The sequence below is a fragment of the Corvus cornix genome, chromosome 13 (assembly GCF_000738735.6).
Source record: "Corvus cornix cornix isolate S_Up_H32 chromosome 13, ASM73873v5, whole genome shotgun sequence".
NCBI lineage: Eukaryota > Metazoa > Chordata > Aves > Passeriformes > Corvidae > Corvus > Corvus cornix.
The window spans coordinates 4,463,936-4,475,951 of record NC_046343.1 but is presented as its reverse complement, the minus strand read 5'-3'; the positions used below and the strand labels follow the sequence as shown (position 1 = coordinate 4,475,951).

General features: G+C 42.4%; 1 protein-coding gene across 8 annotated transcripts in view; it reads right to left on the bottom strand.

Annotated features, from left to right (window-relative positions):
* EBF1 (EBF transcription factor 1) overlaps positions 1 to 12,016 on the bottom strand; it is a 270,793-nt gene that overhangs the window by 68,496 nt on the left and 190,281 nt on the right. For 4 of the 8 annotated variants that reach the window (XM_039559534.1, XM_039559536.1, XM_039559538.1 and 1 more), the window contains exon 9: positions 938 to 1,071. In XM_039559534.1, the coding sequence (XP_039415468.1) occupies positions 938 to 1,071 (134 nt within the window). The remainder of the gene's footprint in view (positions 1 to 937; positions 1,072 to 12,016) is intronic. The other 4 variants (XM_039559535.1, XM_039559537.1, XM_039559539.1 and 1 more) reach the window with 1 other exon arrangement.

The window sequence follows — 12,016 nt, the reverse complement described above, 5'->3', positions numbered from 1 at the left end:
TGGATATAAATTAGGCTACAGTGTTTATTTAATATTTACAGGATATAAGGTAAAGGAGATCCTCTTGCCATTGGGAAGCGTTGCACAGATATTTCAGGGAGGCTGAGGCTTTTTTCAGTATTAAAATAATGAAAATGACAATTTCTTATTAAACCCCCAAAATGTTTTTGGAAAACCCTAAGTTCAAAATGTTCCTTTCCCTGGAGCTGCCTCCCTGTGCCAGTGGGGAACTCTGCCATGGCTTCTACAACCCTGGCCATGGCCATGGGGGCGATGCTGCCTGGGTTTTAACTTTCCACAGGTTTTTGGGGAATATCAGGCTCCATGATTAATTATGTGCTGGGAAAAGACAGGTTTTAAGGAGCTGAGAGGAATAACAACAGCAGAAAAATGGATAAGAAATAACGAAAGGGTTCCTGTGAAACTACAGGGGCGCCTGCTAGGTATGAGGAGTCTACTGTGGATACAACACGGTGCATTTGGTTGCTGCTATGAAAATGATACTTATGCTAAGTATCCAGACTTTAGGGATATGTTATTCAGAGGTGCTGAATTTCTGCAATCTCCACCTCATTGAGCTGCAGCTACCAGCAGCCAGTTTCCCTGGAAAGCAGGATCACCTAAACGCTTGTTTCCTATGGGCCCTTGGCTATTGTAGCGCTAAACGCAGAATTATTCACACAGGCATTTATCCTCCCCTTTCCTTGGAATAAAACCCACTGAGCTAAATTCTGAGCCAGCGAGAGGAGATGCAAATTCCCCTGGCTATAATGCATTCCTGCCACAGGTAAATTTGACTAATTATTTTCATAAAACTGAGTGAGGCAAGGATTCGTGTCTCAACATTTGTTGCTGATTTAGCATGTGGCACAGAGAAAGGACAGGCTGGCTACAAGGAGACAAAGCTATTAGACATTAGCGTTCAGACAACACCTACCTCACTCCAAACCAGCATGGTGCCGAATATGACCTGTAACCCATCAAAGAAATTGTCTCCTATGATGATGACAGTGGCACCTCCTGTAGTCCATCCTTCACTTGGACTGATGGCTTTGATACATGGTGTAGCTGCTTTTCAACACACATGAAAAAGAGAAGTATTCTGCTGTTAGAACTGGATTTTAATGATAGAAGACATGAGAAAAATAAAATAAAAAAGCTTTCCTATCCCCCCTTACTAACACAAAGATTTCAGCAATCATGCTCTTTCTAGTACATGTGCACGACCTCAAACTCTATATTTGGAAGCATTTTTTTCCTCATTAATTTCTGTTTGGTTTTATTATCTGCATTGAAAAAAAAAAAAATTTTTAATCCTACATGAACAAAACAAATCACAGCATGATGGGCAGAGACCAATTGGAAACCAGGACACATCCCTTTTTTTATTGTATATGAAATGTTCAAGACCTGAGTTAATAAAACAATCTCCAGTAAGCTTGCTTTATTATCCATCAGAACCCAAACTCACCAAGGAAACTCCCATAAATATTATGGAAAATATTGGCAAAATAAAAAAGGGTGTAACCCTCAGCATTTCTTTAACTATTCTGCAATCAGACCCAGGTTGTTCAGAATTAAACTATCCTGCTCTGATTAATGCTTTGGCTACTGCAAAAAAAAACCAACACCCCACAAGCAAAACCCACAGCTGCCATCCAGTCATTCCAGTTGTATTGCATCTACAGGAAAAACAAGATATGTGTGCAACACGTTTTGCCATATCCATGGAGTCTCACAGCCACTTTCTTGGCATTGTATCTACTCAGAGCCTCTGAGAGGATGTTGAAAACTCAAGTGCTGCTCAAATCTTGGACCAAGAGCTTCTGGTTTAAGACTATGTAAGCAGAAGCAGCTCAAATATTGGTGGGCTGGGGCAGTATAAACATTCACATATTGATTCTCCTCTTCTGCAGCACCTCAGAATTTAACTGTGCTGAAGCAACAGAAATAACATTACTGTAAAAATAACCTGAATTAGGCAAAAAGCCCTGGGTAACTCTCTGCTGTGGAGGCTCAGGGTGGTCACATCGGTTGATGGAAAGAAGCAACTTCACCCAAAATGCCACCAACTTTTCCTTGCTGATACAGCATCAGGTGAGAATATGGCATTAGACAACATTAGAGAACATTTTAATAAAGAAGGAACCTCAACAATTTCATTACTCATGAAAAACAGGTTCAAGGAGCAGCATAACTCCACCAGCCAACCTCGGAGTTGGAAAGAACAATTCTTTCCTGTAGATATGAACCCAGAGGGAAGAGGCTGCACTGCAAACTCAGGAAGGGCTGCCACTGCCCCCTTTCAGGGTTGCTGGCATTTGGCTGTGAACTGCTACTTGATGGAAAGGCTGATTAAGCTGTTAATTTGGTTTGTAACTTTGAGTATTTGATGATGTACTCAAGGAAGAGCACTCAGGCACTTCCTCAGGTAAGGATTTACTAGGAAGACAGGGATATTAAAGCCACCCATGTGTTAGCACCATCCAGGATAACACCCTTGCCACTCAATGGGGCAGTGTCATGAGTTACTTAATGAGGCACAGCCCCTGTCCTAAATTCTGCTAATTGCAAAGACAGAAAATTAATTCATTCACAGAAGCCTAATTCAAAATGCTCCAGACATAAAGTGCTAAAGAGACCCCATGCATCTTTACGACTCCTTAGTGAAGTTCTGGTTGGTTGGAGCTAATTGCAGGAGTCAGTGTGGCTGCTGGGAAGCTCCTTCCCCCCAGCCCCTGGGCAGGGTGGGCAGGTGGGGAGCTGGGAAGCAGGAGGGAGCTGTAAAGGAAGCAGTTGAGTCACCCTCAGCAGCTCAGTTTCTGTGAGCACTGCCCCAGACTCACACCACTGCTGGTGGCAGGCATGGATGGGGAGCAAACAGACCCCGGCCATACCTACAAAAGGTTGTCAGGCACAAACTTTTCCACTACTTAAGCTGCTGGGGATGCCAGCTCCAGGGAAAAACACAAACAGGCAGAAAAAAAAATCATTACCCTACTCCAAACTTGGCAGAGCACAGCCATTAACTTTTACATGAGCTAACAAAAGAAACATCCTGACATTACCGTCACGAAAACGTAGCGCGCACACAGAAGTAACTTCAATATGTTTAATTTGGATTCAAGTTACTTGCATAAAACTGTGCATAAAAACCACTGTGATGTCCAAAAGCAAATGCTTTCCCTTCAGCCAAGCTCACAGCAACAGATTTACAGTGAAAGCAGCTTTTCAAAATTCCATCTAGCCCTTTCACAGAATCGACTTTTTCATAAATAAAAATTAAAATCACTTCCAAATTACACCCTTTCCAGTATTCCCAGTTGATTGTGGACACAAACCCCCCACAATAAAACCCAGAGATAATCAGTTTCCCATGTGTCAGAGAACGAGCTACTTTTCTTAAAGACTACAAGCAACATTTTTTTCCTAAATACCAGTGAATAAAAACTATTTGAGACCATAAGCCATTAACAGAAAACATATGCAGGCTTTGCTGAAAGGGTTGTCAAGCACTGGAAGAGGCTGCCCAGGGAAGTGGTTGAGTCACCATCCCCGGAGGGATTTAAAAGCCATGTAGATGTGGCACTTGGGGACATGGTTTAGTGGTGGGCTTGGCAGTGCTGGGTTTACAGTTGGACTCGATCTTTGAGGTTTTTTCCAACATAAATGATTCTACAATTGAAAATTATAGATTCAAGTAATCTTTACAATGAATGCAAGATACTGTTGGGCAGTTACAGGACCCCACAGAAAAGTTCTTGCTATTTATGTTGTGATGTTCTCTGTGGCCCCTACATTGCACTCAGAGGTTCAAGGTGCTGCCCTGTGCTGCCACATGTATTTGAGTCCGATATTTTATACATGTATTTACTTCACACCAAACACGTGCCAAGTCCCATCCATGGCAGCCAGGGGGACTGAGGCAGACACTCAGGGCTCTGTGCTGAACTGGGGCTGTGAGCTCTTCACTGGGACACTCTCACCTGCAAAGCCACTGTGAGCATGTGTCATTTTATTTAAATATGTAGAAATTGTGCTGAATCAGTGCCTCATCAAAACTGCTGGCAATAGCCCAGGACATCTCCTCTGAGGATAAAAAGTCAGGACTTGGTGGTTTAATAAGCAGGGCAGGATGGTGCCCTTTGCAGGCACAGCCTGAGATGGAGTGAGAGCACTGTGCATTCCCAAAAGACTTCAGGGCATTCTTTTCCCAGGTCACAAAAACCAGAGGGACTCCCCAGCTTTCCCCACACAGCTTCTCTTGTTTTAAAGTGCAAGTGCCCATAAAGATTGGAAGGGCTGCAGGAGGTGCTGCCCAGCCAGAGAAGTGGCCCTGAAGGGCTGCATCCCAAGGAAGACGTGCTGAGGGAGGCATCCAGACTGCTACCTGTTTTTGAGGGCACAAAACATGTTTATACTATGACATATTTGCAACAACCAGTGTCATTCAGGACATTGGTCTGTCTAAAACTTTGCCCTTCCCAGGCTCTTTGCTTGGAGCACCAAGGAGGATGGAATCAGGTCCCGTTTGCAGCATCACCACAGGTAACACTGGGAGGGGGACAAGGCAATGACCTCAGCTCTATTTATGCCCCTGGTACAAATGTCTGGCCAGCTCAGGCCCTCAGCTCTTCATACTTCTGCTCTTAATCACTTGGCAACTTTCAAAGCACTGTCTGGAAGGTGTTTACTTCTGTGCAACCCTAGGAAAACAGAGCTAGGCAGAATAATCTTTTCACTGGAAGCCTTGATTTTTCTACATTTTGTTTTGGTCAGAAGACAAACCAAAATATAGAAATTTTTTTTTTCTTTTTTTTTCTTTTTTTTCAGAATGCAAATTTCCAGAATCTCTATCTGGAATTATAACACTTTTCAATACCTCCAAGAAAAACAAGATGTTTTGTTTCAAAATATTATCACTTCTCATGCCCTTCTGTAACCCCAAAGCATCATTTCTGAAATGGTGTTTTTAAAACAAATAGAAAAAAAAGTTACTTAAAATTCATCTTTTTCTGTAGAAGAAGAGTTTTTAGTCAAAATCTGAAGCTTCTCTGGTAACAAAATACAGTGAAGGACTTTAGACCGGTCCTCATCAGGGCAGTGAAGTGTCCCTGATTGATAACATGAACAGACTTTAAGTCCAGGGAAGAATTATAACAAAAGAAAGAATAATTGCTCATTCCTACATATATGAACTTTTCTGTTGTTGTTGTTGAATGAACAACGGGAAGCCAACTACAGCAAGAACCTGAAGAGTTTGGTAGCCAGCTGTCAGACAGGATTTTCACACTCTTTGGTGTGAGCATGTCACACTCGTGTTTTTTCAGAACAGTTGGGCTGAGGAAAAACCAAACATCCCCCTCCAGCTGCAGCAGGGCCTTGCAGCTCCTCACTGAAGGTGATGTGGCCACATCCTCCACTGGCTCAAACAACCTAATGGTTCTGAGCCTTAATGAGCTGCTCTCCTTCTTTGCATAATATCAGGGCAAATCAGTGCCCACCTCTGACAAGTCCCATCGTGCTGCTCCTGCAGTCCAAGCTCACAGATAGAGATGTCAGAGGCAGGCACTGCAATCCCAAACTTATGGAGGCCAATGGGAATTCTGCCACTGACTTCAAAGCTAAGGTCTCTATTGATAAATGTTAAGGATTTATGAGCAAAGCCTTAATGACTCCGAGGGAAACAACGCTCTTATGAAATCTTTATCTTTTTCTCAGAGTACACATTATTAAAATCTTATCACCTCCCATACAAAGGATGGCAGGTACCAACTCCTGCAGATGGGGAGCAAAATAGGAAAAGTTTTTTGTTGTGTGCTGCATGTGTCGGTGTGTTCCTGTGTTCCCACACCTCACAGCTACTGATATACAGGGGATTTTTCTTCCCTCAAACTGTGACAATAAAATGATTACCCCGCCACAGTTTAGCATAATGGTTCAGAAATGCTCATGGCATATTGCAGAGTTAAAGTGGAAATTATTAGGTAGCTCTTCTTTGTTATAATAATGATCACTCCACAAATAAAAGCTCTTCTCCCAAAGGTACTGCAAGGCACAAAATGCTAATTCTGAAGATTATGTGTGCGCTTTTATTAAATATTACTCTGCCCTGTCTGTTTGAGGCCTTCACTGCTCTGATTGTTTTATGAGTGCCATGTTAATGTCAGCCCCATCTTGCTAGCAGCAGGCACACATTTTAGCTTTTGTATGAGAGTTGATCAAAGGCCACGTGCTGAGGGAATTGCTGAGAAAACACGGACAAGCGATAAAAATCTAACAGATTAATTGGTTTAAATTTCATTTCAGGGCGTTGAACTTTGGCTCAGGACACAAGTACTACACTACCAGTCAGGGCCTAATTACCACATTTCCAATTTGCCTCTGAACAATGCTTGGCAGGGAGAATAATAACAGTACTAATAATACTAATAACAATAATAATAATAATTAAACAACAGCATTAATGTCTCCTCTTAACTTCTTGTACACGTCTAACAACTAACTTAGTGTGCAGGCAATTGCAGTAGGAAATTCCTCTCCCCCACACCACCACCCACCTGCCTCCTGAGCATTTCTACCTGCCTCAAACAACACCTGGTGACAGAAGCAATAACAGATGCCCTCAGGAGCATCTGAATTTACAGAATCAATAATCTACCAACTCCAGCTCCTCACAACCACACACTGGACATTTCATACTCTTAATTAGGGACCTGCATTTCTAAACAGAGATAGCTTTTTATCCTCCAACAGAAATGATCTGTTCCACTGATAGAAAACAGAGGCCAGAGGGAAAAAAAACATATTTACCACAAAGTTTATGGGTGGCCTTGGAATAAGGGTTAATTGAGCTTAGAGGTAAATGTTCACTGAGGTGAATTAGTGGGATGCACAGCTATCAGCAGGGCTCTGGGACTGCTCTTATTTAGTTTCTGAAATGTATTTGCTCTATGATTAATATCCAGTTTGTGCTGGTGACTGTAAGAATGACCTCGCCTGCAGTTTTTATCATGAAGTGTGGTTTCATCTTCTATTATTCCATAGATGAGGCTCTTGACAACAGTTGCTGCATCACAACAGGAGTTTAAATGATAGGGCACACGTTTTTATTTTTCTTTCTCTAAGAGTATTGTGACACGCAAGGACACTTGCATAAAGGCAGTTAAAACTGGGAATTAAGAGGAACAGGGAATTTATGTCTCATCTTAGAGGAAGTACTGAAAATATCTGGAATTTAATTTAATTTTCCCCTTTTTTTTCCCTGGGTAAAACCTAATTCCGGGCTAAATAAATAAATGAGCCACAGATTAACCCCACAGTTTATGGGTCTGATCCTGCAACCCATTAAACGCTTTCACTAAACTACTGATTTTTCACAAATCAGTTTTAAGCACTCAAAACCATGACTTATTGAAGTTGTGATTCAACAAACCACTCAAATAAGTGATTAAAAACCCTGCTGAAGAAGTTGCAGGATAAGTAACTCGATTTTTAAAGGTAGCTGGGTAGTGTCCTGTGAAAAGCTCCCAAGATCTGGGCAGTGGATACAGAACTGGGGCTTCCCATTTCAAAACAGCCTTGGGTCATGTGTGGACCCCCCTGTGCAGGGCAAGGCTCACCCAGCCTCACACGAGGACCAGCAGCAGCACAGCCAACACAGCAATGCCAACACCTTGGCCTCAGGACTCAGTAATAATTCTGGGATTTTTTTCCAATTTGAAAGAATGAGCCAAATAATTTTTAAGGAGTTGAGCTGGCCTGTTTCATTGAGGGGGAGATTGTTTGGGGTTTGGATGGTTTTGTTTTCCCCTAAATAATACCCTCATTCCTGAGAAGCAGGAATTGTCAATCTGCTCACTGCTCTGAGTGTGCTGAGAGGGTGAACCCCAAAAATTCTGTCTGCCCAGGGAATGGTTGTGGGCTATTGCTGGAGCTGCATCCAGCACAAGCAGCTGAAAGCAGCTGAAGTTTATGAAACCAGCCTGGATGGGGAAAAGTCCTCAGGACCAGCCCAAAGGGTTAGTCATGGACACTTCAGGGAAAGAGAATGTGGCAGAGCTTTTATATATTTTACTGGAGCATTAAATCTTCACTCTTGAGCTAAACAATGTGTTTGCTGCTTATCTCGGTGAAGTGATGATCTTCCTGCTTTCCTTTTGCGTATCAAGCCGGCTCTGTCTCCCATTCTCTGCGGACAATGAGCAGCTGCTGTGCAGGAAACAGGGTAGCAGAGGTTTCCCTCTCGAGCAGATAACTCATGCAGCTTTGTGCAACACAGGCACGAGGATGTGATGCCCTGCTCCCCCTTCCCCAGCCCTCTCCTTCACGGCACCTCGATTTTGGGGGTTAGCATATGCAAGCCTTAAAGATTACAGCACCCTGCCAAAAATGGCAACCTCCTCCCGGTCCTTCATGACATCTGCACTGGGTGAAATCACTGAACCAAAAATACACGCACCGTGCAATCCCTCCAGGTTGGGGGAAGGGAAGGGAAGGGAAGGGAAGGGAAGGGAAGGAGAGGGAAGAAGGAAGGGAAGGAAGGAGGGAAGGGAAGGAAGGAAGGGAAGGGGAAGGGGGAAGGAAGGAGGGAAGGGAAGGGAGAAGGGAGGGAAGGAAGGGAAGGGAAGGGAAGGAGGAAGGAGGAAGGGAGGAGGGAGGAAGGAAGGGAGGGAAGGGAAGGGAAGGGAAGGGAGGGAAGGAAGGAAGGGGAGGGAAGGGAAGGAAGGAAGGAAGGGAAGGAAGAAGGGAAGGGAAGGGAAGGGAAGGTTGCCTTTATTTCTGTTTTCCAGTAGTGAAATTAAAGGTCTTGGCGTTGATTTTCTGCTGAACATTTTGGATGCTCAGTTCCCATTAATGGGAAATGAAAATGTAAATTACCTGGGATAATACTCCACCTACAATCAATACTTAAACCAGTGTTTCTCTTTTATCCTGATGCCTCAGCTAGCAAAGTTACATTTCATGGAGTTCTCTCTGTTTCTCTTTTCTTAATGATTTCCAAAGCTCTCAGTTGTTGATCAGTGCCTGAAAAATGACTGCATGGAAAAAGGAGGCAATCCAGAATAATGAGAGACCTGTTACAACAAAAATCTGCTCCTTATTTTATTTACAACATTTCCATAAAATAATAATTTAGTTATCTCTGTATGATTGCAAGAAATGTATTTTCACTCATTCTCATAAACCCTTTCACATCACAGAGGAAGTTCTGGGAGTTCCTTTGCTTATTTGGGTTATTTTTTTGTTTTACTTTAGGACCTACCTCCTGCTTTCCAAAAATTAATAAAACAGTCAGAGTCCTTAATATCTCCCTGAAAGTCAGTAAAACTTGGCCTCTAAAGAGAGGTCTGCCATCTTTGTTTGGCAAATAATAAATTCCCCAAGAAAAATGCAATGTTGCAAACCCACTTAAAATTATGTTAAATTAAGTTCAGCCTAAACATTAAAATATATATAAACAATACATGTATTATTATTCTTGAAATATATATCTGCACTCCCTCTAAATATACATATTTCAAGAAGCCTAACAACTTTATTGTGAATTTTTTGATGTGCTGCTCTGATTTTTTTCATTCCTAGGAAATTTTGCACAGGCTTTAAGCTACAATTTTTACATTCTTTATTTATTTCTGCAGAATTGCAGGGCTTTCATTTTAAGTCAGCATGAAGAAACTGCTGTGGGTGGCTTTGGTCAAACGTTGCTCCCTGCCTAAACTGGTGCAGCCCCTCAGCTTCAGCACTCCCTGTGCTCTTGAGCAGCTCAGGTGCACAGGGATGCACACACTGGATCAGACATCCAAGAATATTGCACAGGGCCTTTCAAATATTGGCAGCACCTCCAGCTCCACAACTGGGGATACATGTGCTCAGACCCCACCACCAAAGCAGTGACTGCTCTGCTACCCCAGGGATGCACAGATACATTTTGACCTCCAAGCGAGATAAATGCTTTACCATTCAGCAGTGCACCTCTATTCCTTTACTCCTTCCTCCACCCCATGGTGCCACTTGCAAATGTGCAGGAACAGTGTGTGATAGGCAAAGGCAACAAACACCATGTAGGGGACTGAGGTGTGACACAAGGATGGGATTGTTGTATCTGAGTATGTGCTCTAAAAGTTCTGTTAATAAAACAGTGGAAAAAAAATCCTATCTGCCTGTCCCATTTCAATTTCAGTGGCTTTCCACTATCAACTTCCCTGATGAAGTTATGGAGCCCAGCTAAGTCACTATGACTATTTTAAAAACAATAGGCATGTCCAGAAAGGAGACTGCATCTGGTTAAGTGCACTCAAGTTTAAAAATAGTTGTACTGATGCAATTTCTGGGTGAGGATGGAGACAACCTTGCGAATGGAAGCCCAAAATGTGTACTATAAATCAGCCCTAAAAGTTTGTCAAAACAAACATCACTGCATAGCTTGCATACTCCAAAATATACTTAATTTAACTGACTGGTCCTTTGTGATCCAACAAAGAATTCTATATTTGCTAAATGTTAACCCTCTGCTTTATTGCTTTGCTGAACCCAACCTAACAGAAGGGCAGGTGGGTGCAATTTCCAAATTCCTGGTTTGTTTTACCACCAACCCTGGTCCTGTTTTCTCACTTTCATTTTCCATCAGTAACTTAACAAAACAGTAAATCCCTCATAATAAATCTCCCTAGAGTCAGAACACAGGACCAGATAAAATCCTGTAAGGTGTAAGAGCATCCAGAGCACAACAGGGCTGAGCCTTGATGCTCCAGGATCCACTGGTACATTATGGCCATACCACACCACAAGGTTTAATCAGTGATATACAGAAACTATTCTAGATGAAACACAGAGTTCAATCCATGTCTAAATTCTCACTGCCAAACTAAATACTAGTATCAACTACCTTTTATTACATCTTTCACTATCACAAAGGAAAAAACAGAACCCCACATCCCTCAAATTAACCCCTCCCCACTACATTACACAGCGCAACAATCAGAAATCCACCTGAGATGGATATTACAGCAAACAACGAATTTATTTTCCTGATAAAAACAAGATCCAAGTAATACTAATTTTTAGCTGGGGTCTCTTTGCTCAGCAGAATTGAGAAAGTCTGCCCACAACAGAGAGCTCGCAGTAATCGTCTTTCAGAAACAAGAACAACCCATGCAGAAACACAAAGCAGTTCTGCCAGGGACAGGGAGTGCCTGTAATCCAGTTTCTTCAAGGGAAATTCAAGTACCCTAAGAGTTCTTATTCCTCATCTGATTTCTCTCACAAATCACAGGCTCTCTAATGCAATTTTCTGGAGTCTGAGAATCATAAAGTCAAATATGAACAAGTCTGGTGGAAAATCTGTGACACTAATCTTGGCCTACGTTGTACTTTTAACAGGCACTGAATTTGTGCACCGGATTATCCAGATGGCCATACAGGAATCATCCTGATAGGATTAAACCTTTGTGCTGAACTCTGCTCCATCTGCTCTGGGAGGTTTGCCTATCGCTATCGGAATATGAATGCTCAGCCTATGCTCAACACCACGACTGAAAGCGCCCGTGTACCCCCCCCACACACACACATACATGTGCACACACAGCTCCCTGAGTGCTTAATTAGTAATGTGAGACGAAGTTACCCCCAAGTTTACCACTAAAGAAACATACTGGTTTTATTACTCGTTTGAAGAACAAAGTGCGCTATATCTAAATTCAAACAAAAGAGCATTTTTGTTGTTGTTCTGGGACTTGTTCAATTCATTAAACCATAATACTGCCATAAATTTATAGATGAAGGCATGACTAAACATAAAGCAGCAAGGCTCTTCATCTTTGAAATCTATTAGTGTATGAGGATGTATGACACAGTCGCACTTTGAAGATGTCATGGTTAAATATTTCTGATTATAAAACAGCCAGCAACAAAACACATGCGTGCACACAGCACTGGTAGCTGCTCTTTGCAGCTCAATCTAGTCACAGCCCAAGAACAAAAAAGTAATAATCACTCCCAGTAAAAGAAAAGCTTA